This window comes from Dermatophagoides farinae, chromosome 1 (assembly GCF_024713945.1).
Source record: "Dermatophagoides farinae isolate YC_2012a chromosome 1, ASM2471394v1, whole genome shotgun sequence".
NCBI classification, from domain to species: Eukaryota; Metazoa; Arthropoda; class Arachnida; order Sarcoptiformes; family Pyroglyphidae; genus Dermatophagoides; species Dermatophagoides farinae.
Window position 1 is genome coordinate 6,880,343 of NC_134677.1, and position 23,115 is coordinate 6,903,457.

General features: G+C 31.7%; 10 protein-coding genes across 10 annotated transcripts; 3 read left to right on the forward strand and 7 right to left on the reverse strand.

The window, feature by feature from the left end:
* Nucleotides 1–41: 41 nt before the first annotated feature.
* On the reverse strand, nucleotides 42–4,450 carry LOC124491541 (serine/threonine-protein phosphatase 5). The gene is made up of 2 exons (XM_047054197.2): nucleotides 706–4,450; nucleotides 42–638 (listed from the first exon to the last, which is right to left on the reverse strand). Exons 1-2 carry the CDS (start codon nucleotides 1,993–1,995, stop codon nucleotides 450–452), a joined length of 1,479 nt encoding a protein of 492 aa, XP_046910153.1. The 5' UTR covers nucleotides 1,996–4,450; the 3' UTR covers nucleotides 42–449.
* On the reverse strand, nucleotides 2,184–4,386 carry LOC124491537 (FHF complex subunit HOOK interacting protein 2A). The gene has a single exon (XM_047054194.2). The coding sequence runs from the start codon at nucleotides 4,384–4,386 to the stop codon at nucleotides 2,221–2,223; it is 2,166 nt and encodes a 721-aa protein (XP_046910150.2). The 3' UTR covers nucleotides 2,184–2,220.
* Nucleotides 4,451–4,553: 103 nt separating the features above from the next.
* On the forward strand, nucleotides 4,554–7,387 carry TBC1D23 (TBC1 domain family member 23). Its single transcript, XM_047054193.2, is given in 10 exon segments — nucleotides 4,554–4,685; nucleotides 4,763–4,871; nucleotides 4,924–4,938; nucleotides 4,940–5,383; nucleotides 5,442–5,569; nucleotides 5,618–5,762; nucleotides 5,825–6,052; nucleotides 6,106–6,676; nucleotides 6,741–6,873; nucleotides 6,934–7,387. Coding segments are annotated over 10 exon segments (2,169 nt in total). The 5' UTR covers nucleotides 4,554–4,602; the 3' UTR covers nucleotides 7,247–7,387.
* A 95-nt stretch (nucleotides 7,388–7,482) lies between these two features.
* Dera (deoxyribose-phosphate aldolase) lies at nucleotides 7,483–8,950 on the forward strand. Its single transcript, XM_047055729.2, has 4 exons — nucleotides 7,483–7,635; nucleotides 7,726–7,832; nucleotides 7,893–8,396; nucleotides 8,459–8,950. The coding sequence occupies exons 1-4, from the start codon at nucleotides 7,623–7,625 to the stop codon at nucleotides 8,801–8,803; spliced, it is 969 nt and encodes a 322-aa protein (XP_046911685.2). The 5' UTR covers nucleotides 7,483–7,622; the 3' UTR covers nucleotides 8,804–8,950.
* LOC124492749 (uncharacterized) lies at nucleotides 8,865–9,755 on the reverse strand. The gene is made up of 3 exons (XM_047055731.2): nucleotides 9,553–9,755; nucleotides 9,440–9,497; nucleotides 8,865–9,381 (listed from the first exon to the last, which is right to left on the reverse strand). The coding sequence occupies exons 1-3, from the start codon at nucleotides 9,570–9,572 to the stop codon at nucleotides 9,043–9,045; spliced, it is 417 nt and encodes a 138-aa protein (XP_046911687.1). The 5' UTR covers nucleotides 9,573–9,755; the 3' UTR covers nucleotides 8,865–9,042.
* Nucleotides 9,756–11,426: 1,671 nt separating this feature from the next.
* LOC124492748 (protein FAM43A) lies at nucleotides 11,427–12,860 on the reverse strand. The gene has a single exon (XM_047055730.2). The coding sequence runs from the start codon at nucleotides 12,458–12,460 to the stop codon at nucleotides 11,648–11,650; it is 813 nt and encodes a 270-aa protein (XP_046911686.1). The 5' UTR covers nucleotides 12,461–12,860; the 3' UTR covers nucleotides 11,427–11,647.
* Nucleotides 12,838–15,330, forward strand: LOC124492746 (putative ATP-dependent RNA helicase DHX35). The gene is made up of 4 exons (XM_047055728.2): nucleotides 12,838–12,970; nucleotides 13,026–13,150; nucleotides 13,208–13,952; nucleotides 14,016–15,330. Exons 1-4 carry the CDS (start codon nucleotides 12,955–12,957, stop codon nucleotides 15,239–15,241), a joined length of 2,112 nt encoding a protein of 703 aa, XP_046911684.2. The 5' UTR covers nucleotides 12,838–12,954; the 3' UTR covers nucleotides 15,242–15,330.
* Nucleotides 15,210–19,737, reverse strand: LOC124492745 (uncharacterized). The gene is made up of 6 exons (XM_047055726.2): nucleotides 19,415–19,737; nucleotides 18,737–18,822; nucleotides 17,648–18,637; nucleotides 16,417–17,584; nucleotides 15,778–16,340; nucleotides 15,210–15,688 (listed from the first exon to the last, which is right to left on the reverse strand). The coding sequence occupies exons 1-6, from the start codon at nucleotides 19,428–19,430 to the stop codon at nucleotides 15,683–15,685; spliced, it is 2,829 nt and encodes a 942-aa protein (XP_046911682.2). The 5' UTR covers nucleotides 19,431–19,737; the 3' UTR covers nucleotides 15,210–15,682.
* A 595-nt stretch (nucleotides 19,738–20,332) lies between these two features.
* Nfs1 (Nfs1 cysteine desulfurase) lies at nucleotides 20,333–21,977 on the reverse strand. The gene is made up of 2 exons (XM_047056048.2): nucleotides 21,775–21,977; nucleotides 20,333–21,719 (listed from the first exon to the last, which is right to left on the reverse strand). The coding sequence occupies exons 1-2, from the start codon at nucleotides 21,875–21,877 to the stop codon at nucleotides 20,482–20,484; spliced, it is 1,341 nt and encodes a 446-aa protein (XP_046912004.1). The 5' UTR covers nucleotides 21,878–21,977; the 3' UTR covers nucleotides 20,333–20,481.
* A 51-nt stretch (nucleotides 21,978–22,028) lies between these two features.
* On the reverse strand, nucleotides 22,029–23,085 carry FRG1 (FSHD region gene 1). Its single transcript, XM_047056049.2, has one exon. The coding sequence runs from the start codon at nucleotides 23,033–23,035 to the stop codon at nucleotides 22,214–22,216; it is 822 nt and encodes a 273-aa protein (XP_046912005.2). The 5' UTR covers nucleotides 23,036–23,085; the 3' UTR covers nucleotides 22,029–22,213.
* Between the last annotated feature and the right edge of the window lie 30 nt (nucleotides 23,086–23,115).

A 23,115-nucleotide genomic window follows, 5' to 3' on the forward strand; every position in this document is an offset into this window, starting at 1 on the left:
TAAATTTTAAAATAAGATTATTATTTTTTAAAAAAAAAATGAGCTTAAAATTTTTTTTTATTATTCATTTCCGAATGCAGAAACATCCTGAGTAAAAGAGAATTCATTATAACAAAAAAAAATCATTTGTATTTATAAATATCAGCACAAGCATCAGATTGAAAAGTGTAGAAAAAGATTGTTCATTAAAAAAAATTCAATTTTTTTTATGATCAAATAAATGACAATTATAATGTTCGCTTGGTTTCCAACATTATCACATTAATATTTATGTATGTATTCATAATAATAAACTTGATTATAACGAATCATGTAATTAGCCATGAATTGATTATTTAAATTGCTTTTAAATTTTTATAAAAAAAAAATTTCTTAGTTTACTATTAAAATGGTCGAATGAATCGGAAGCGATGAATGTGATGATGAATATATTATTAGAACAAAATAAATTACATCATAGAAAAAAGATTACTAGAATAGCACATCGGTTTCTTATCAGGATGAGGCACTTCTTTGAAGGTTGTATATTTTGGAATCAATTCATCTCCTCCATTGAAATTGATGAATGCACCAAGATTGCCCATACGATCGCAATAGTTGGGAGCGGAAAAAACTGTTATACATTTACCACCATGAGCCTGTTTGAAATAGTCAAAATATTTTTAGACAATGAGCTTTATTCCATTTATATCGAATCAGACTTACCACTTCATAACCATTATCTTTTACTTCATGACTTCTGATGATATAGTCCAAATTATTCAATTTGAGAAAGTTTTCAGTAATATCCGGTCCAAATTGACAACCAACACCTCGTTTGCTTGGTTGGCGTCCTTCTGCAGGCATTGGATCGGACCATAAAATATCGCACATAAGACCATCTTCAGGTGGCTGTCTGAATCGATCAAAATTGCGTATATCGTCTAATTTAACATTATCTTTGCTGAAAAGACCTCCATGCATGACCAGAATTTTTTTGTTCAAACAGTGTGCCAAAGGAAGACATTCAAAGACTTCGGTGAATAGATCATACATTTGCTTCGAATATTTTTCTTTGACTTCACCTTCAAAACCGAAAATTTTGTTCATAGTTTCACTTTCATGATTACCACGAGCTATGAACAAATGATTTGGATAAAGAATTTTGAATGCAAACAAAACAAGAATACATTCAACCGAGAATGATCCTCGATCGACCACATCACCATTGAAAAGGTAAGGATTATCTTCACTGGGATAGCCATTTAATTTGAAAATGTTTAATAGATCATAGAATTGCCCATGAATATCACCACAGACTGTAAATTTTTTTCCTTTCGGTATTTCAATGTCCACTAATGTTTTTGACTTAGAAAATAATTCTCGTGCATCCAATATCAATTTGTAAGCATACTTTCGATGCAATCTTTTCTCTTCTTTAAATGTATCCAATAGTTCTTCAACGAACTCTTTTGTAATTTTTCCATCAACAATTTTCGGTCCATCATACGTATCATCGATTGTCATCGATTCAAAATCAATGGATTCGGCCACAGATCTTTTTAATGTATCCACAGAGATTGCTTTCTCGAATGCTTTTTGATTGACAATTTTTTTGCATTCCTGACATTTAATCTTGGCATCCCTATCGTTTGGACAAAATTTAACAACAGTTTCGAAATCTTTTAATGCTTGCTTGAAACGTCCATTGGCCATTTGGGCCTCGGCTCTCCTATAATAGCCTTTGATATAATTCTTATCGATTTCGATAGCACGGGAAGCATCAGTAAAGGCATAACCAAAACATTCGGTTTTAAGATAAGCAAAACTTCGATTACCATATAGTATTGCATTATTTGAATCTTTTTCGATGGCCATCGAATACAATTCGATTGCATCTTCATATTCTTTTCTTTTGAAATATTCATTAGCTTTACATTTCAATTCTTCAGCAGTTAAGTCTTTAAATTCGGCAAATTTGGATGAATTCGTCACCGAATCACCGTCGGTATTCATGGCAATGAAATGTTGGATGATGAATTTCGATATATATTATTAGAGCCCAAACTAAAGAAAAAAAAACTAGAAACAGCAGACAATAAACACTAAAACATGCTGATCCATGCAATGCGATATATCAATGCCTGCTTAGTGATCATGTTATTCATATATGATTTCCATCAACGACATCTAACGATATTTATGTGAATTAATAAACAAGAATCATTTCATGCTTGAATTTTATTTTTTTTCATTGCACAATTTAAGTGTATAATTTTTAACATAAATAATCGAAGATAATTCTTTACAGAATTCATCCAACACAATAAGACTCTGCAAAATTTTCATTTCCTTTTCATCATTATCCTTATTGTGATTGATATTTTCATACTCAGCTGGAATCATTTCGCCAAGAAGTTTCAATTTAGTTTTACATAATTTTTCATGAAGATGATCAATACCTTTAACCGATATCTGTAAACTTTCGATCAACTTATGCAGAATGTTGAATAAACTTTCATCACTATTTTTTAAACGAATAGTAGGATTAAGAAAGTAATTATTTATGTATTCATTTGGCACAAGAGAAATTTTAGCCAAAATTGAGAATAATTGTATACTCATTTCATACGGTAGTTTTATCAATGAATTCAAATTATCAAAAAGGATTTCGACAAAATTATATTGGTCATCATTACCTTGGTCATCATCGCCAGAAGTTTGCCGAATTCGATCTGTATCCCATTTGGTAAAACATGTGGATATAAAGATATGAAATCCTTTTACAGCTTCTTTTAGATATGCTTCGAATTCAGCTCTTTCTTGTTGAATATAGAATTTAAGCTCATCAGGCACTAATGATGTAAACAAATATAAAATCTTGATCAGACGATCCAATTCCACATGAAAAGTTTGATTTTTTATATTTGATAGATGACAAATTTCATTTGCAACCGTATTCATCTGATCGAGCACTATGATTGAATTGAATTTAGATGATATATTGGCGCAGACGTTGGGCTTCTCCAGCATCGACCAATCAATATCGATTGTTTCAACATTGTTTTGAAAACTTTTTGCTGAAAGTTGTTTTATGACAAGATCGTTGACTATGTCAAACGAAGGCCTCGAAAGAATATCTTCAAACAATTGTAATGTTGCGGATGAAAGTTTAAGAAATTTTATTCGATCATCTTGTTCAAAATCGCGTCGGATAATGTTAGAAATATTACATCGTTCCAACAATATTGTTCGCAAATGTTTTTTGGAAGGTCTTACTGGCATAATAATCACAGAATCGTTTTTATGATTGGACAAAATCAAAAAATGGCATATTAAATCAAAAAGGGAAGAATTTTCAATATTTCGTAGACAATTGGAAATCAATACTGTTGCTCGGAATACATTATCGAGAGCATCAAATTCATTGGCAAAGCCATCACCCAACAAATCGGGAAGCAAACAAGCTTGTAAAAAGTTTTTTTCAAATTCATTCAAAAGATTCTGTTTCAATATTGAATCTTCAAGTAAATTGTGAATCACCAGATCAAAGAAAATGAACCATTTGAGAAATGATAAAAATTTTCTTATAGATGTCGAAAACAAGGGAGAATCATGTTCTTGTAGCAACAAAGAATTAACAGTCTCAATTTCTTCAGGTTTAAGTGAATGTGGTATTGCATTATAATGGATGATGATCTGATCGATAATCTTGCAAGCAAATGGAGTTTCCTCGGCAATCACTCTGGCTGCATTATTATCTAATATCTGCATCAATCGAATGATTGAATCACCGGCTAATTTTGATATTTCAGAATCTTCACTATATAACAAAGATAGTAAGGAATTTATCAACGGAAAAGAATTTATTGAAAAAAACTGCAAAAAATCCGGATTTTTGATCAATTTGATGAGCGATGTCAAAAAATACATTTCCGTCGTTTCATATGGACTTGCCTGTATTTTGCCACAAATAATGATTAGTTTATTCAAAGATTCATGCACAGATTTGTGTGGAATCAATGTAATTTTAGAATCATTTAAAAAACGTGTAAAAAATAAGAGAATATGTGGACATATTCCAATTGGTGTGTCGGTTTGAGCAACAATGCTTAAAGTTTCAAGAATATTGTTCTGCAAAATATATTCAAACGTTGGACATAAAGCAGATGAATCCTTTTTTCTTTTCATCCAATCTAATTGTTCCGTTATGATTATATCGGTCATTTTGATTAATTTGTTGGCCAGATTGGTGGATTCAATATGAAACTTTTCTGCTTGAGTTTCGTTATCATCTTGTCGATAGAATGTGGTGAATGAATTCCAATGATAAAGAAATTCTTCAAAAGAAGTAACTGGTGGTGCAAGAACATCCGATAAAGGACTATTAGAAATCAGATTAAACATTATCAACAAGTCAAATTATGATCATCAAAAAAAATTTTAATTTTGATTTGCAAATGATACAAATGCCTGAATCCACTTTGATGATTCAATCTATCACAACATATATACACGTGTATCGAAATAGCGTATCCAGTTTTGTAAAAAAAAGCTCATTCTTAATTCTGAATTTATTTATTTATTTGGAATTCTGTTTTCTTTTGGGGCCAAAAAATCGCAATGAATGATCAAGTTACGAGTTCAGATGAAACTACCACAGAAGAATCACCAGAAAAAGATAAAAACACTGATAAAGATGGCTGGTTTGTACAAATATATTTTTATGACTATTTTGTTCAACAATTTTCATTTGTTTTATATATTCAATATAATTCACTAGGATTTTAGAACTCGAAACGGCATTGTTATCCGATTGTGATATAAATGTGATTCGTAAGATGTCCAATCAGCAATCAATCCCAAACAATTTACGATATGAATTTTGGCAGGTAATTATGATGATTTTTGGATAAATCAGCTTTAATAAACTTTTATATCTAGGTTTGTTTGGGCATTCAAAGGACGTGTAAAAATCTTAGAAGATATTTTCGATCTACCCGAGCAGAATTTGATTCGTAATGATTGTCAAAAACTAGTCGAAAGATTGAACAATTCTAGTTCGGAAAAGTTGTCAATATTGTCCGATCTCGAATCGATTATAACAAATTTTTCCCGGTTATATCATTGCCCATATACTTCGAAAAATGGGTGGATCGATCTTTTAGAAACATTGATACATCTAAATGTTAAACGAAATGAATTGTTCAAAATATTTGAATCAATCGAACTTCGTTACATTACCAAATATTACAACTGTTCCAAGGAAGATTCGAAAGATTCCGAATCAATGTATATGCAACCCTTCCATCTATTACGTTTATTTTTGCTTTATCATGATCCAGAATTATGCAATTATTTCGATACCATTAAATTAACTCCTGAACAATTTGCCTCGACTTGGGTAAGGCATTTAACCATTTATTTTATCCATTTATCTAATAAAATTTGTCTCCACTCAGTTTCGTAGTCTGTTTTGTTTGGATGTTTGTAATCCGAATGTTTCATTGAATCTTCTGGACGCTTATTTTACTTATTCCGATTCATTTATGATATTCTATCTGTCCCTAGTCATGATCATCAATATCAAGTACGGTGAAATCTGTTTCTAATTATAATAAAAATGTCTGTTTTTTAGAGATGATCTCAAGATGAAAAACGACAAAACCGAAATCATCAACATCTTATCCACCATACCTTCATCGATCACCGAATCTGATATAAAAGATATGTTTTTTATTGCGGAACAACATTTTTTAGATAAAACACCTTTATCTGTCAAAGTGAGTCAGAAAAATAAAAATAAAAAAAATTTCAATTTATATTTTAATCTTCCACCTTTTAGGAGTTTCAGAAATTACTTTTTCAAGTTTATTCCCAAGCTGATATCTATGATGATCTTTGTCATATTGAAGATCTGTCCAATCTACTTTGTCTCCCGATATCGATACAAGAATTGTTGAATAGTTGCCAAAACGAGAATAATCTACGATATTTTGTTGTTGACTGTCGGTCACCGGATCAATACAATAATGGTCATCTTTTGACAGCTTTCCATCTCGATTGCAGTCTGGTAAGTTATTGAGCTGTTTTTACGATTGTCTGGCTAATATCAATTTAAAATAGATGTTGAATGACCCATCAGTGTTTGCAACAGCCGTTCAAGCACTGTTGGCCTCACAAAAACAAGCTATCGAAGCTAACGCGATTGCTGGAGGTGAACATCTCTGTTTTATTGGAAGCGGCCTTGAAGATACAGATGGCTACATTCACATGGTTATCTCTTCATTTCTACAGAAGCATCATAAATATGTTAGCTTTCTTTATGGTGGTTTTGAAGCACTTCATAAGACAATCACGGAGAAACATTTAGATCATTTATTAGTAGATCATAATATCAAAAACTGTCTATGTTGTATGGCACAAAAATCAATTCGTTCAATTCAAAATGACCATTCATCATCGTCATCATCATCGGATTCTAAATTTACAAAAGATGTTGATCATTTGACTTCGGTATTTTTTCAAAAGTTCTCCACTGCCGTTAAGCCTAAAATCAGCGAAATGAAAGAAAAGCTAGTGGAATATGTTGTAAATCCTAATCAAAAACCGGTGATCAAACATGTTAGCTCGGAAAATCTAGGAAAACGTTATAAAGGAAGCAAATTCAGTCTGGATGATACGAATACAGATTTAGGTAACAAGTAAAGACGATTTTTTGTTTATGATTATAATCATCTCGATTTTTATCTATATTATAGATGAAGATTCGATTGATGTGAATGCCGATGATGAATTATCCGAAATCAATATAGAAGAATGGAAAAAACAACAAGATCTGATTGGATGTTTTGAATGTTCCAAAATTAATTCGGATAATACTAGAATACCTGGGTATGTCATGGTGAAATGCCAATAAATCTTTTTAATATTTTTTTCCCCATATAATAATAGATATCTGGCTGTGACCAAAACGAATATATACTTTTTCAAACATTCCAAAAATCGTGAAGGATATGGACAAATACTAGTGCAACGACCATTAGAAATGATATTCCAGATTACATCAAAACGAAAATGTCCTGAGATCATAACATTTAAATATGGACACTCAAATAGTGGTGGCAATGAATCGGTTTTAATTGCCAAAGATAGTCTAATTCTTGTCGAACCATTTGAAGTGATTCGATTAATTAAACAACAAGTAGTCAATTTATTGGACCAAAATCATCTTAATTCTAATCAAAGAGATTCACCGAAAGAATAATAATAATAATATAAACGCCAACACACAAACACACCTACCACAGTTGTATTTGAAAATTAATTTTTATGAAGCCCATGAATTATTATTATTATTATTATTATTAATTAATGAAAATAAATGGAAAATATTTTTTTTGGAAAATATAATATCTTTCTTCTTATCATCATTCAGTTGTTTGTTGCTTTAGTCTATGTATGTGTTTGAATGGTGAGTGTAAATTTGATAAATGTATCGATAACAAAGTCGATCCACAAAGTAGTAAACATATACAAACATAAACGTTGTTTACAGTTTGATAAATGTTGTTTTGTTGCAAGAATATTAAGACTTGTTATTTTTTTTTTTTTTTTGGTACCTTTTATTGTTTTGAATCGAAATGGCCCATTTCGGTATAATAACAATGATGATGATACTATCTTTCTAATATTTTGTTTGATATATACAATATACGTATAAATTTATTATTTGTTTATTTTCAGATACAATCCTATTGAAAACTAATATAGTATCCAGCGAAGTTAAACAAATAGCCCAAATACTAAAATCGAATTCATTATCAATTTATAATGATAATGATGATGCCAAGGTAAAATCGAATTATCAATACTTTTGTGGTCATTATGTATTTATTCATTTGTTCTTATAGCTTCGAGATTTATTACTCGTACTCAATTGTATAGATTTAACAACATTGGCTGGCGATGATACTTACAGTAATGTATCCAGGCTTTGTTATCGAGCAATACATCCATTGAGCAACAAAATAGTTGAAAAATTATCCAATCATGATGATTATCACCACAGAAACAATATCACAACAGGTGCTGTTTGCGTTTATCCATTAAGAGTTGGTGACTGTCGTCAATACTTGGATAGAATCGATTCCAATCTATCAATAGCTTCGGTTGTAGCCGGGTTCCCAAGTGGTCAGAGTCCAATCACAGTAACATTGGCTGATATTACTTTTGCCATACAATCGGGAGCAAATGAAATCGACATTGTCATTAATCGATCATTAGTGTTGGCCGGTAAATGGCAAGAATTGTTCAACGAGATCAAAATCATTGCTCAGCACTGTCATGACCAAAATGTGCATTTGAAAGTGATACTCAGCTGTGGTGAACTGGGTAATTTACAGAATATTTACAAGGTATGTAACCATCATTATAAAAATCATTACTCAATGACAACCATCTATTTCTGTTCATACAGGCATCGATGTGTGCCATGATGGCCGGAGCTGATTTCATCAAAACATCCACTGGAAAAGAATCGATCAATGCTACATTGACTTACGGTCTGATTATGATCAGAGCTATCACTGATTTTTATATTGCTCGAAAAATTCGTGTTGGGCTTAAACCTGCCGGTGGTATCAAAAATGCTTCCGATGCTCTATGCTGGATCAATTTGGTCCGCTTTTATTTGGGACCCGAATGGCTCAATAATAAATTGTTTCGAATCGGTGCTAGTTCGTTACTCAACAATATCGAATTTGAAATCTTTAAATTACTATTCCACCGAAAACCAATAGAAAATGAACTGTCAATGACATGAATAAATCAACGAGACAAGATTTATTTACAAAAACAAATCTTTATTTTTAGAAATCAATTACTTTAAATTAATGACAAATGTTTAGTTTATTTTTTTGGAATTTTTAAATGTTTACAAATTTTTTAATAAATGTGTGTGGACATTAAACGAATTGAATTGAAAATGGTTATGAATGAAAAGGGATTAAGTATGGGTGTGTTTGTGTCTGTTATATTTAGCGTGTCCAAGCATTGAATGATTTAGGCCGAAGAAGTGACATCCTCACCATCTTCTTTTTTTTCTACGGTTTCGGAATCAGTTTTCAATTTCTTTGGTGTTGTTTCTTCGGTTTTTTCACCTTCATTCGAAATGGATTTCCTTTTTGGACCATCACTATCATCTTCAGTTTTTTCGGCATCTTCTTTGACTTCTGGTTCTTCTACTTGTTCCTTGTCTTTGTTACCATTAGCAGCTTCCTCATTGGTTTCTTCAGCTTTTGTGCCATTGTCATCAACATTTTCTTCGGTGTCTTTTTCAGCATTACCATTGGCTTCTTTTTCAGCTTCAACTTCAACTACTTTTTTCTCTTCAATTGGTTTCTGGAAAGATATGTAAATTATAATTAACTCTAATGAAAATCATAAATGACAATTTTACCTTGGTAGGAGTAGTTTCAACCTTTTCAACCTGTGGTTGTGGTTCAACTTCGGGAGAACTAAAAAAAAATGACAATTTAAAAAAGATTTATGACAAAAAATAAGAATACTTACTCAATTTTGGTGCTCGGCATTTTTACTATTTGTAATACGAAATCAAAATCAAAAAAAAAATCAAACAAAAGAACAAGTCGAATGACAAGCCGGTAAAACGTGTGTTGGAAATTCGAAAAGCTACGTTAAAAAAAAAAATCACACAACGAAACAATCACTTCAACAGTCAACGATCAAATGAACGACTTCCGAGCTGTACATTTCATTTAGAAATGCTTCACCAATGTATACATGTACCTTGTTGTATATGAAATATACTATCACGTGACCATTGATTTAAGCCAATCATATACAAGTTGATCAAAAATCTACGCAAACGTATTTCATTGTTCATTGTTTGGCCTTGACCACTATCACATTAATGGTAGCTGTACAACATCTACGAAATGATAGTGGTAGTGGTATATATATTATATGTTTATCACAAACAAAAAAAAAACTAGATAAAGACAAAACCCGCGGTTAATGACAAACTGGCGCCAACTTGATTCGATGAACACATGCGCAATAATGATAATTTAGTTTTAGACCCTAGCCTTCTATGATTATAATATTTTTTCCCAAAAAAAAAACTGGCTTAGCTTTTGGGACAGGCAAAAAAAAAGTGAGAGAACCAATGAAAAGAGAATGGAGAATGAGAAAGAGAGAGAGAAAAGGAGACAAAGCAATGAATATGAAACTAGAAAGAGAAAATGAAAAAAAACCATCCTTTTCATTTTTGAAAAAGTAAGCCGGTCGATCTCGTATGGATTTTTTTTTATTTTTTTATTATTAAGACTCCAAAATTATAGAAATTAGGATGAAATGAATAAAGAAGAAAACAAACAAACAAACAAAATAACATGAATGGATTTAGGAATCATAGGTAGTAGCAATGGCTAAAAATAAGTCCATCATTGTCCATCTTGTTGATTTGCGTGTCCGTTAATTATTCTTTAAAACCCTTTTGAACCTGAATGATGATGATTAAAATGGTAGAGAGACGGAGACAGACAAACAGAGAAAAGACAATTAACAGCATATAAGAATAGCTTTCATTTAATTCAAAATAGAAAATATTAGAATAATGATAAAAGATGAAACAATCTAAATATAAACTATATAGCTCTCCTTTTATACTTGTTTTTTTTGTGTATCATTCAGAATCCATCACCATCATCTTCATATTACCTTGTATGTTTTTTTGTTGTTGTTGTTGTTGAATATAACATATTCGAATGCTTGTTGAATGGATGACCCCACCACAGTAAAATAGGTAAAAGCAACAAGCTTTTCCAAACAAGTTTATTGCTCATATACACATTATAGTTATATACTCTCTTTTTTTCTCTCTCAAATCACTTTATCATCATCATCATCATCACGATTGAATGAATGCCATACACAAGAACACATACACATTCAATGCTATATATCCGGCCCCATTGGTCATTGGACTAACAAAGAAAAACATGACGATGAGAGCAATGAAGTTTCTACTATTTTACTTATTATATTTACCAATAGTGTATCTTTCTATTTTTTTCCTCCCCCAATATTTTATAACCACAAAGCGATCATCATCAATGTATCGTTTTGATGATTTTTTTTTAGAAATCCGAGAAAAAAAAGAGAAATATACACGATCAAGATGATAATGATAAGGATGACCTAATGTTGTTCAATGATGTTTATCAAAATTCGCGAATGTGAACAGGTTTTGTTGTTTTTGTTCAAATTCGATACTCTCAACAAATAAAAACATGAACATAAACAGTTTGCAATAAAAACAAGACAAATTCTTATCGAAAAGATGATGTTTTGATGCCTTTTGACCCTTTCGATCAATATATTCATTCAAAGGTTTATTTTTGAAAAAAACAAAAAAAAAACAAAATTTAAACTTTGTTTATTTTGAATATTTTTTTTTCATTTTTTTATGATAAATTTAAAAAAAAATTATTTTACATACAAAAAAAATTGTAGTGGAGTTTTTTTTAAAGCTGTAAATAGAAAAAAGAGAATTAAAAATAAAAAAAAATCCGCGTTTGGCGTATACAAAAAAAATAAAGCTACCAATTGTTTGACGATTTCAATGATTGAAAAAAAAATATATTCACAGATCAAACTTATTCAATTGTCCAGTGGATACAAAATAAAATGGTCGATGTTCAATGGATTGATTATTTTTGTTATTAATACATTCGCCATTAATACTAATAATATCTGAATGATGATCATCAGTATCGGCATCCGATTCTTCTAGTATTGAATCCAATTTTGGTGCACTTTGTGATCGTTCCAATGGTTGTTTAAAATATTTTGATCCATTGACTAGAAATTTTTTCCTTATCGGTAATGTATGATTTGGTGTTTGTTGCCGTAGATAGATTTCTCGACGAAATTCACGTAATGCATTATAAAGACGTATTCTTAATTCATCAGCCATTTGACTTGCTTGATTTGAACGTTTACATAGTACAGCATGACAACGCAATTCGGGTTTTCCACGTTTACCGGTATGTCGATATATCCAAATGAATACACGTGGATGTGTATTTGTATTCGTCACATAGGTTATTTTATTCGACCAATATTCAATATTACCCAATTCACGTGTATATACTTTCAAACCCGAATTACAAATAGTTATCTTCATCTTGGTCAAAGCTTTTTTTCCTTTTCTACGTTCATAATTTTTCCATAAAATATTCAATGGAGATTCAACAAATTGATCACCTTTTGCCCAGAATGTTGGTACATTACCTAAATACGTTACATGATATGTAAGATCACCACGATTTAATGTGATGGAACGTTTCTTCCAGAATTTTAATCTCGAATGTACATCGGTCAACCATACGCTTAGATTTTGATTTGATGAACACCATTTAGAAAATGAGAACAACTTTGAAACAGATTCAAACATTATAATAATATTCTGTAGTCATTTTGTTGAAGAACTCGATGACATCACACTGTTTTAAAATGATGATGATCATCAGAGAATCGCGTTTCTTTTTCTTTGGTTTTTTAATGATTAATAATACATCACTATTTCATCATCATGTTGCAAGCAACGTATAGAAAAAACGATCGAATTTCGGTGAAATGATGTTCGAGAATAAACACACAAATAGGTGGACCTAGACAAAAAACGTGGCTCATTTGTGTCTCTCTATCACTCACTTTTGCTTGATTGGTAATGAAGTGAGGGCCCTAGCTAGTTTATTGCACAGTTATCTAGTTCATTCGGCCATAACATGTTGATTGGAAAAAATGCTTCAAGTCATTTTGTTCTGTCATCATCACTCACAGCCGTGAAAAAATTCAGTGGACATATAACGTAAATTAATTACGTTCATAAATGACATTACGAATGGTAAAAATGCATCAAAATCTTGAATCCATTAATTTTTTATAATGTCTACATCCAAAGGTAAGTTTGTAGATTTCTGTGTTTTTGTGAACATTTTTTTACATTGATTTCATAGGTAACGTTAAACAATCAATGAATGAAGATTGTAGTGAGAATGATCATGATTTTCAAACGGTACCATTCAATCCGAATAAATCTCTTTCTATCGAACAACAGCGGCTTCGATTACCGATTTACAATGTAAGATTAATCTAATCATTTTTAATCGTTTTTAACCTAATTCAAGTATTTTATTAGTTTAAGAATCATATAGCATACCTGTTGGAAAAATATCAGGTTCTAATAGTCATTGGTGAAACGAGCTGCGGCAAAAGTACACAATTACCTCAATTTTTACATGAATTTGCATATGTCAATTTCAATGAAACATTGGGACAAATTCAAATCATCGGTATTACTCAACCTAGGAGGATAGCCACGATTTCATTGGCTTCAAGAGTGGCCGAAGAGATGAATGTCGATTTAGGTGCTGAAGTTGGTTATTCAATTCGATTTGAAGATGTTTGTGATGAAAAATTGACAAAAATCAAATTCATGACAGAAGGTATACTCATCCGAGAAATGATGAATGATCCCCTACTTACTAAATATTCGATAATTATTGTGGATGAAGCTCATGAACGATCAGTAAACACGGATATTTTGCTTTCATTATTGAAGAAAATAATTAAAAAACGTTCCGATTTAAAAGTGATAATTTCATCGGCAACACTAGAAACCGAATCGATCTGTAATTATTTCAATACGATTGGAAAACAAAAAATTGATAGATCTACTGTTCTATGTATTGATGGACGAACGTTTCCAGTTGAAGTGAATTTTTTAATCGAACCAACTGCTGATTATGTTAAAGAATCTGTTGAAACTGTGATAAAAATTCATGAAAATTTTCCTAACGGTGATATCCTTGTATTTCTCACTGGCCAAGAAGAGGTGGAAGAAGCCGTCGAATCAATATTTGAATATTCCAAAGATTTAAAAAGTACACATATAATATTTAAATTTATGATGCGTTAATTAATCAAATTTTATTCAATTTCCATAGATAAATATGAAAATTATAAAAAATTATTGGTATTTCCATTGTATGCATCATTGCCGACCAATGAGCAAGTCAAGGTATTTCAAATTCTACCTCGTCATATTCGTAAGGTAATTGTTGCGACAAACATTGCTGAAGCTTCGATAACTATTCCGGGTGTATCTTATGTCGTCGATTGTGGTTTCGTAAAAATACGCAATTTTAATTCTAAATCAGCCACCGATTCTCTAATGGTTGTACCAATCACGAAAGCATCAGCTCAACAACGTTCTGGTCGTGCCGGTCGTATGAAAAGTGGCTATGCATTTCGATTGTATACTGAAGAAGATTTTAGAAAGTTGGCCGATTTTACTTTGCCTGAAATTGAGCGAATCTCACTTTCATCGACCATTCTTCAACTCAAAGCATTGGGCATCGATAATATTGTTAAATTTGATTTTATTTCACCACCACCTTCCAAAAATATTATCGCTGCATTTGATATATTATTTGCATTGAAAGCCATAGATGATAATGGATCATTAACTGATCCTCTTGGAATGCAAATGGCTGAATTTCCTTTGAATCCAACATTTTCAAAAATGCTTCTGATTTCTGAACAATTCGGTTGTAGTGAAGAAATTTTAACCATCGCTTCCATGTTACAAGTTCAAAATATTTTCACCTATCCACATGGTCAACGAGCACAACAGGCTAGACGAGCCAAACATAATCTTTCTGTTGAAGAAGGAGATTTAATTACCTATTTGAATATTTACAATCAATTTATGAAAGCATCACAAATTCGAAGTTGGTCAGATAAAAATTATCTCCATTATAAAGGCCTATTACGTGCTGTTGAAATTCGCAATCGATTGAAAAGTCTATTACATAGATTTAAGGTTCGATTAATATCGAACAACGACGTAGAATCCATACTAAAATGTATTGTCGCTGGATTTTTTACTAACGCAGCACAATTAGGTGAAGATGGCATCTATCGAACTATTCGTGGAAATTATGAATTACATATTCATCCAACATCCGTATTGTATACAATGAAACGTTTACCGAAATTTGTCTTATTTACCGAAGTAATTCATACGACCAAAGATTTTATGAAATATATTAGTGTCATTAAGCCTAATTGGCTTTATGAATTGGCTCCACATTATTATGAATTTGGAACCAAAAAAAAAAAAAAAAAAAATGATCAAATGATCAAGCAGATCTCAAATTTATTTTTATAGTGATTCAGGAATGGTTACATAATACAAAAATTGTTTCAAATCATGTTTTTGTTGCAAACCACAAATAAATGACACAATTCTATACGAGTTAATTCTGTTACGTTTTTTTGTACAGTTATAAAAATATATGATGATGATAAATCACAAAAAAAAGATTATTTTTGTCAATCTTCTGAGAAATGTGTGTGTGTGTGTGGGTGTAGGTGATAAATAAATATAGATCAAATCTTTATACTATATCGTATGATTATGATTAGTGGGAAGATATCTTTTGAATTTTTTTTTTATCAATATCAATATACTTTTGGTTGTGTTATTTATTTATTTGATATTTTTTATTTGCTGATGACTATACAAATCTGATTATGCCATTTTTTTCCTGTTTGATTGAATGTACCGTAAATGATAGGTTCCAAGGTTACCAGATTTTTTTTCTGAATATTACAACTAACGAGAAAAAAAATAAATGGAGACAAAAAGTTGATATAAAAAAAGAAAAGATAAATAAATTCAATTTCATTAACATTGTTGTTTACCTTATTGAAAAAGCCGTTTTGCTGATGATAATAAGAAGATGATCGCTGATGACCATTGCCACTGTTATCGGTATAAATATCAGAACGATGACCAAGTGTTCCATATAAATTATGGATTTCTCGTTGTAATTGAGTTCGGCTAGCATAGATTGGTTGCTGTGTTGAATTTGTTTGTATTTCGACTACTTGGAATGCTTGATTGTTGTTATTGCCACCGGAATTACCGCTAGTAGATAAATTCAATGAGCTTGAAAATGTGACTCGATTTTGATTCTTGAATGACGGATTGTATTGTTCTGTCGAATTTAATTCCGGTACGGATTGTTTCCGTTGTAATGCACTTGAAGCAGCCGCTTTAGCTATCTCATTCATTGTCATTGCTACATTGTGTTGTTGTTGTTGTTGCTGCTGTTGTTTCTGTAATAATGTTTGACTTAGCTTATCAACAAAACTCTCATTATTCAGGCTACTGGATACGGTAAATCCATTATTTTTTTCAATAGAATTTTTTCGACTAGATGATCGAGAAGCCGATTGGCTACGATGCGAATGACGATGTTTTCCTAACATAAAAATCAACAAGATAAAGATTATTATGAAGATGTGAATAATAATAATGATAATAAATTAATAATATACCTGAATAGCTCGAGGTCATATTATCATCCGGAATGGATCGATTTGATGAATTTCGTCTTTTAGAAATTTTGGCATTGTTCTGATATACCAATGGTGATTGGCTCAGCTTTGTATTCAGTGTTTCCAAGAATTCACGATGTACATTTGTAATTTTATTGTAATGATGGTGATGTTGGGATTGGTAGTGATGATTATTATTATTATTATTATTTGAGGATGTATTCTGTGATGATATTGACGGTGTAGGCATTGTTGTTGCAATAGTCGATTCAGCTATGAATGCTTCCGGGGGTGGTGCAGGTAATGGTAACTGTGAACCATCATCGGAATCGATTGATTTGAATATGTTTGACGATGATTGAATTGGTTGCTGTTGATTATTGTAGCTTTCAAATATTTTCTTGACAATCTTGTAATCATTTTTATCTCTTTCACTATTAGGATTTGATTGTTGTTGTGCATGATAGCTTTTATCTTCGATCATTGTTTTATCGGATTGCTTGGCCATACTACATGAGCTTATATTAGTGAAATCGGTATTTTTCAGGGTGAAATTAATATCATTCATTGATTTTGTTAATACATTAATTTCATCATAAAGTGAAGAATTTTTCACGACATTAGATGCAACAGCATCATCATGATGTTTATTGTTATTGCCATTATTAGTAAAGTTATTACTATTATTTTTTAACGTTCCTAATGTAATTGCATTAGGATTTGATAAGGATGATGTCCGTCGTACTGGAGGGGCAGGTGGTGGTTTATTAGATTTTTGATAAATTTTTTCCTCACTTTTATAGATTGAATTCATCATATTAGAATTTTGTGAATGATCACTAGTGGTAAACATTAGACTTTTCTGAAGATCAGCATTGGTAGGCGTTATTGATCCATCTGATTCGTGACTGGGTAATAAATATGTTTGATTTGATGATATGGATGATGTAGGATTCTTGTCATAAAATGATTCAGGATCATCATTTTTGTTTTGAATTTGATTGTATGAACTCAAAAATGGATTTGTTGACGTAATTTTTATTGTATTCTTTTCGGAATTATTGCTGGATGATATAGAATCAATCTGAAATTGTAGATCGTTATCACCGATTTTTTTCAAATTATTATCAGAATATGAAACATTTGATCCGTATACAGTTGATGTAAGCTGATTAAATGAATTATAATAATTATAATTTAAATAATTTTTTTTTCATAAATTTGTACTCACCGGATCTGTTGTTGAAAAATATTTGCTCTGGGTTTGATGATTTGGTGTTTGATGATGTTGATGGTGAATATAGTTTGCAGCTGAATTGCTTGATGATGAATTATAACTAGATATTGAACACATGCTTGATTTTCTAGATCCTAATGAACTTGGTGAACTAGGAGGTGTGTGTATACTCCAAGAAGCAAGACTAGTATCATTCTTATTTAATTTAAGATTCGAGATAACTGTCTCACTCGATACGGGTAGATCGAATGGATCGACGGTTAATTTCTGCAATGAATCCATTATTTCTTGTATATGTGATATTTCACCGATCATGGATATTTCTTCTTCAATAAATGGCCGTAAAAATTTCACCAGCAAACAAAAATGACTTCGTTCTTCAATCAATGCTCGGCGTACGGCCTTTTTCTCTAAATCTTCAAGCATTAATAAACGTTCATTACATTCCATTTCAGAATCCAATGATCGTGTCAATGAAGATGTTGATTTATGATGATAACCGCCACCAATGGTGCCATAAATACCTTTACTATTTAATGAATCAAAAAAATCAAATTTACTTTTGCTTAATGAACGTGAAGAATGTTTTTTGTTGCCACGAATACTGCCGGATGTACTGAGTGAATCACAAAATTGACGTTTTTTAAATTCTTGTCGTAGGCGTTTCAATTCTTTAGTACGTTCTTTATCCAAAGCTATGGTTGCCTTTTTCCATTCTTCAACTCGTTCCTGTAGCGGTAAAATCAGACAATCCAGAAAAGCGCTACTGAAGGATTTTAATTTTGCTTCAACTGATCGTTGCCGAAGGCATAATCGTGTCAAAGCAGTTCCGATTTCTTTGGTACCACCACGAGTTGTCGTTGCCATATCGGCTATCTTTTGAAATGAATCCAAGAATGCTGTTGATGCATTTATTGTTGATTTAAGGTGAGCCTGAAATTTGGTCGCTTTTAGAATGAAATCATCCCATGTTGAAGAACCATTCTGTGAATGAATTGACACACACGAAAAAAGACAAAAAACAAATGGAAAATGTCATTGACATCAAATAGAAGCCTTTTTAAATGAATGAACAGAACAAACCTTTAAATCATTGATGATGATTTGAAAAAGGCCACCAAGAACATTACAATCATGTTCGGTTATGGTTGATTGTTCCATCATCATTGCTGTGATTATTGTTTAAATCATTATCCAAACAAATTCGAAATTGAATTGTATGTTGAATGTGAATAAAAAGGGATACAAGTTAAATGGGAAAAAATTAACTAATCGCACAAATGAATGTTAATTTCGAAAAATCCAGAGAACACGAGTAAAACAGAAATAAATAACGGAAGACAACAAGGCAACTCAAGACAGTTATGATCAAATTCAAAAATGATGTATTCAAAGACTGTTGTTAATGTGGGACTAAATATGTAAAGGTTAATTCGTAATTTAAAAAATAATACTCAAATCAAGCAAGTCATAGTGATAAGAAAAAGACACAGATCCACCGAACAATACTGGATATATTAACACAATCAGCATTTGGATCCTACAACGCGAACACACGGACCTTTTGAAAGCCACACAAATATCAAACATACAAAATAGTAAAAATATTACAATGAAAAAAAAACCAACAGACAAAGGACTTGACACAGACACTTTCGTCGCTGGTTTTTTTTTTGGTTTGGTTTCGTTCGATTTGGTAATCGTGGTAGCACACACACACAAACAAACAGAGAAAGAGAAACACAATAAGAATCCAGGCACCGTTATTTGGTTGCATCGGCGTACATTATATATATATGGCCAACAATGTTGAGATGTATGGTCTCTATTCAATAGGGTCGCTTCGTTGATGGATTCACAGTCCTTTTAACATTTTAGTTTCTGTGAAATATATACTCGTAATATAAACATTTAATATGATCATCGCACAAACACACACATACACACACTATACTGTAGTTTATATGTAAGTGTGCACAGAAGTGTTTGAATCTTGAAAAAAAAACTAAATAAAAATCAATACCATAATGGTGAAACAAAACAAAAAACATGAATCGGTAATGATGATAGAAAGAGGAGGAGGAAAAGAAAAAAAAAGATTCCGATTCTAAAATATATACCATATGCTTTGGGCAAGAATAGCAGTGGTCTGGTTGGTGCCCATTCACGGTAATTACAGATATCACAAAAAAGAAAGACAATGGCCGCGATCTGTTCTCTTGTCGACGTCCAATCTAAACAACAACAACAACAACACCAATAACGATTAGAAATGATCGTTGTTTTATTGCGTTGGATGATAAACTTTTTTTCTGTCTTGCAAAAAAAAAAAAAATGTGCAACAAATATAACTGGAATTTTTTTTCAACACTCAAACATTTTTACAGCAATTAAATCGGTGATATAAATGAGGCCAAATGAAATGGAAATTAGATAATTAATTAAAGAAGAGCTAAAAGAAAATTCTCTTATAGTATTTCTAAGAATTATATCGAATATATAGAACAAATTCGATTCTTGACTATTTTGATACCAAAATAACACGACATATGTCAGAAACAATAAAAATCGAAAAAATCTAATTATCTAAATATAGTAACCATAGTTATAAATAAATAATCAAGACAGCATTTCAGGAAAAGAAGTGTATCAAAAAAAAAAAAAACAAGAATGTCATATATATGACCTTATTTATATAAATATTTATATTTACAGAAATCACATAACTACAGGCAAGAAAAAAAAACATAATATTACAATTCAAATTTAAATGAAATATAAATGAAAAAATGAAAATTTAAATCGGAAAAGAAAAAAAAATTGCAATCTCAATGCTGAGTCCATTTTATCGCTTTGATGTCGATGCCTTCCTGAATCATTTCCCATAATGGACTCATTTCTCTTAATCGTTGTACATGATATATGCATTTATCGATCGTATATTGTACCTCGTGTTCGGTTGTAAAACGACCCAAACCAAAACGGATTGATGAATGTGCCAGATCATCATCGGCACCAATTGCCCTTAAAACATATGATGGTTCTAATGATGCCGATGTACATGCACTTCCGGAAGACAAAGCTACATCTTTTAAAGCCATCAAAAGGCTTTCCCCTTCGACATAGGCAAATGAAAGATTTACACATCCGGGATAAGTCATTTCAGGATCACCATTGCGAATAACATGAGTAACTTCAGAGGTGATACCCGTGATCAATTTTTCCGATAATTTTTCGATCCATCTACGGTCATTATCCATTTCTTTAGCAGAAATATGACAAGCAGCACCCAATCCGACGACTAGTTGTGTGGGTACGGTTCCGCTTCGAATTCCTCGTTCTTGACCACCACCACTTTGAATCGGTTCGATTCTCACTCTAGGTTTACGACGAACGTACAGGGCACCAATTCCTTTTGGGCCATAAATTTTGTGACCACTTATTGAAATCAAATCAACTTCAATATCCTTGATATTGATTGGTATCTTGCCCACTGCTTGGGCTGCATCCGTATGAAAAAATACGCCACGCTCTCGACATATTCGGCCAATGTCTTTGATTGGCTGTTTTACACCTATTTCATTATTAACAGTCATTATAGATACTAAACTTGTTTTATCGGTGATTGCATCTCGTAACTGTTCCAGATCGATTATTCCATTTGATTTGACCGGTAAATATGTGACTCGAAATCCTTCATTCTCGAGATAACGGCAAGAACTAAGGACACATTTATGTTCGGTTTGAGTGGTGATCACATGATTCTTTTTGTTTTTATAAAAATTTGCCACACCTTTGATGGCGATATTGTTGGCTTCAGTAGCTCCGCTTGTGAATATGATTTCTTTTGGATCGGCTCCTATCAGAGTGGCAACTTGTTCGCGAGCATTTTCAACAGCTTTTTCACTTTCCCAGCCATAAACATGAGTTCGTGAATGTGGATTTCCATATTGATTTATCATAAAAGGTAACATGGCATCCATAACTCTTGGATCAATCGGAGTAGTAGACTGGGCATCAAGATAAAGTGCATGTAATGATGTTGATTTTTGTTTATCACGATCATCTAAATGAAAAGAGTTGAAAATTCAATTAAATTCAAAATAAATTATAATTATTACTTTCGATGGCCAATTTTGTCTGTTCCAATGATGACAATTTACGCGACCATACATTCATTAATGATAGTGATGTATTTCGCATCAAACAACGTGAAGCGTTCATATTTTTCGATCTGATCTTATTTATTTTTCACTAGCGAAAAAAAAAATTTAAAAACCGCAATCAAACATGTGACTTCGTAAGCACGAAGACATGCAGCGACACTCAGCTGTTTTCCCCTCAGTCTCTTTTTATATACGTCGCTCAAATAGAATTTTTCCGGTTAACGATTTATTCACAAAAGAATATTTATAGAATAATTTTCAAATAGAACAAAAATTTTATCAATATTTTTTTTTACATAATAAAATACGTGAATAAATGTGTCAAGTTTTTTTTTGAAAATTGTCATTATTTAGTTGATGATCAATGATAAATTGTATGAAGGAAATGTGTAATTTATTTACAAAATTTATCCGATTTCATTTTGGCTCGTCTGTCCAATAATTCTTCATGTAAACGTCCTTTGGTTTTGGCCTCTTTCAATGAATTAACATTGTTAGTATTTAGACGTAATTTTTTATCCTGAAAACTTTGAAATTTTTTCACATAATTTATTTCACAATCACGAAGCGTTCCTTTCTCTTCGTCCGGTATACTTTGTTTAAGTTTTTCCAAACGTGTCATTTCAGGATTGATGTTTGTACGAATTTTGATGAATTCATTGTCGCCAGCCATTGTGCTTCGGGCAACAACATAAGGTAATTCTGATTCGGTTTCATCAATGGATATGAAACAACCATTGGAAGCGGAAAGAGCTAATTTACCATCTTGAAATATCGGATCAAAATGTTCACGATTACTTATGGCATCAGAATGTCCAACAACTTTTCTATGTTTATCAACAGCTAGATATTTAAAATAACCACTTTTGATAGCAATCTGTGCTGGTGTAACTCGAACAGCGATGAAAATTTCTTCAGGATCTGGTCCTTCGCCTGGTGAATGCGGACTTCCGAGAATTAGATTTCCATTATCCAATGCTCTAACATATTGATAAGGAGTAAATTCAATACAAATCGACCCGGTAATTTGTTCGAAACGATCGACTCGGAACCAATTTCCATGCTGTGCAGCATCATCGAAATCGATCGCAGATGTTGATGGACTGTTTCGACTGGCATTATCATCATCTTCACGGGCTCGTTTATTTTTCTTCTTATGTTTTTTCACACCTTTTAATTTAAGTTTACTCAATCTGACATTTGAATATTCTGACATTTTTTAAAAATTGTAAATAAATGCCTTTTTTACTATTTCTAATGCATGCACACACTGCTGCGCTGAGCCAAATCACTTTT

Excerpts from the sequence above, each read along its gene's own strand:
- LOC124491541 (XM_047054197.2), bottom strand. The coding sequence starts at position 1,995 with ATGAATACCGACGGTGATTCGGTGACGAATTCATCCAAATTTGCCGAA. Across the intron at positions 639-705 it reads AAGATAATGGTTATGAAGTG|GCTCATGGTGGTAAATGTAT; the intron begins GTAAGTCTGATT and ends TATTTCAAACAG.
- LOC124491537 (XM_047054194.2), bottom strand. The coding sequence starts at position 4,386 with ATGTTTAATCTGATTTCTAATAGTCCTTTATCGGATGTTCTTGCACCA.
- Dera (XM_047055729.2), top strand. Across the intron at positions 7,833-7,892 it reads ATGATAATGATGATGCCAAG|CTTCGAGATTTATTACTCGT; the intron begins GTAAAATCGAAT and ends TTGTTCTTATAG. Across the intron at positions 8,397-8,458 it reads ATTTACAGAATATTTACAAG|GCATCGATGTGTGCCATGAT; the intron begins GTATGTAACCAT and ends CTGTTCATACAG.
- LOC124492749 (XM_047055731.2), bottom strand. The coding sequence starts at position 9,572 with ATGCCGAGCACCAAAATTGA. Across the intron at positions 9,498-9,552 it reads ATGCCGAGCACCAAAATTGA|TTCTCCCGAAGTTGAACCAC; the intron begins GTAAGTATTCTT and ends ATTTTTTTTTAG. Across the intron at positions 9,382-9,439 it reads TTGAAACTACTCCTACCAAG|AAACCAATTGAAGAGAAAAA; the intron begins GTAAAATTGTCA and ends ATATCTTTCCAG.
- LOC124492748 (XM_047055730.2), bottom strand. The coding sequence starts at position 12,460 with ATGTTTGAATCTGTTTCAAAGTTGTTCTCATTTTCTAAATGGTGTTCA.
- LOC124492746 (XM_047055728.2), top strand. Across the intron at positions 13,151-13,207 it reads TTCGATTACCGATTTACAAT|TTTAAGAATCATATAGCATA; the intron begins GTAAGATTAATC and ends GTATTTTATTAG. Across the intron at positions 13,953-14,015 it reads ATATTCCAAAGATTTAAAAA|ATAAATATGAAAATTATAAA; the intron begins GTACACATATAA and ends CAATTTCCATAG.
- LOC124492745 (XM_047055726.2), bottom strand. Across the intron at positions 17,585-17,647 it reads ATTTTTCAACAACAGATCCG|CTTACATCAACTGTATACGG; the intron begins GTGAGTACAAAT and ends TCATTTAATCAG. Across the intron at positions 16,341-16,416 it reads TATGACCTCGAGCTATTCAG|GAAAACATCGTCATTCGCAT; the intron begins GTATATTATTAA and ends TTTTTATGTTAG.
- Nfs1 (XM_047056048.2), bottom strand. The coding sequence starts at position 21,877 with ATGAACGCTTCACGTTGTTTGATGCGAAATACATCACTATCATTAATG. Across the intron at positions 21,720-21,774 it reads GACAAAATTGGCCATCGAAA|ATGATCGTGATAAACAAAAA; the intron begins GTAATAATTATA and ends CTTTTCATTTAG.
- FRG1 (XM_047056049.2), bottom strand. The coding sequence starts at position 23,035 with ATGTCAGAATATTCAAATGTCAGATTGAGTAAACTTAAATTAAAAGGT.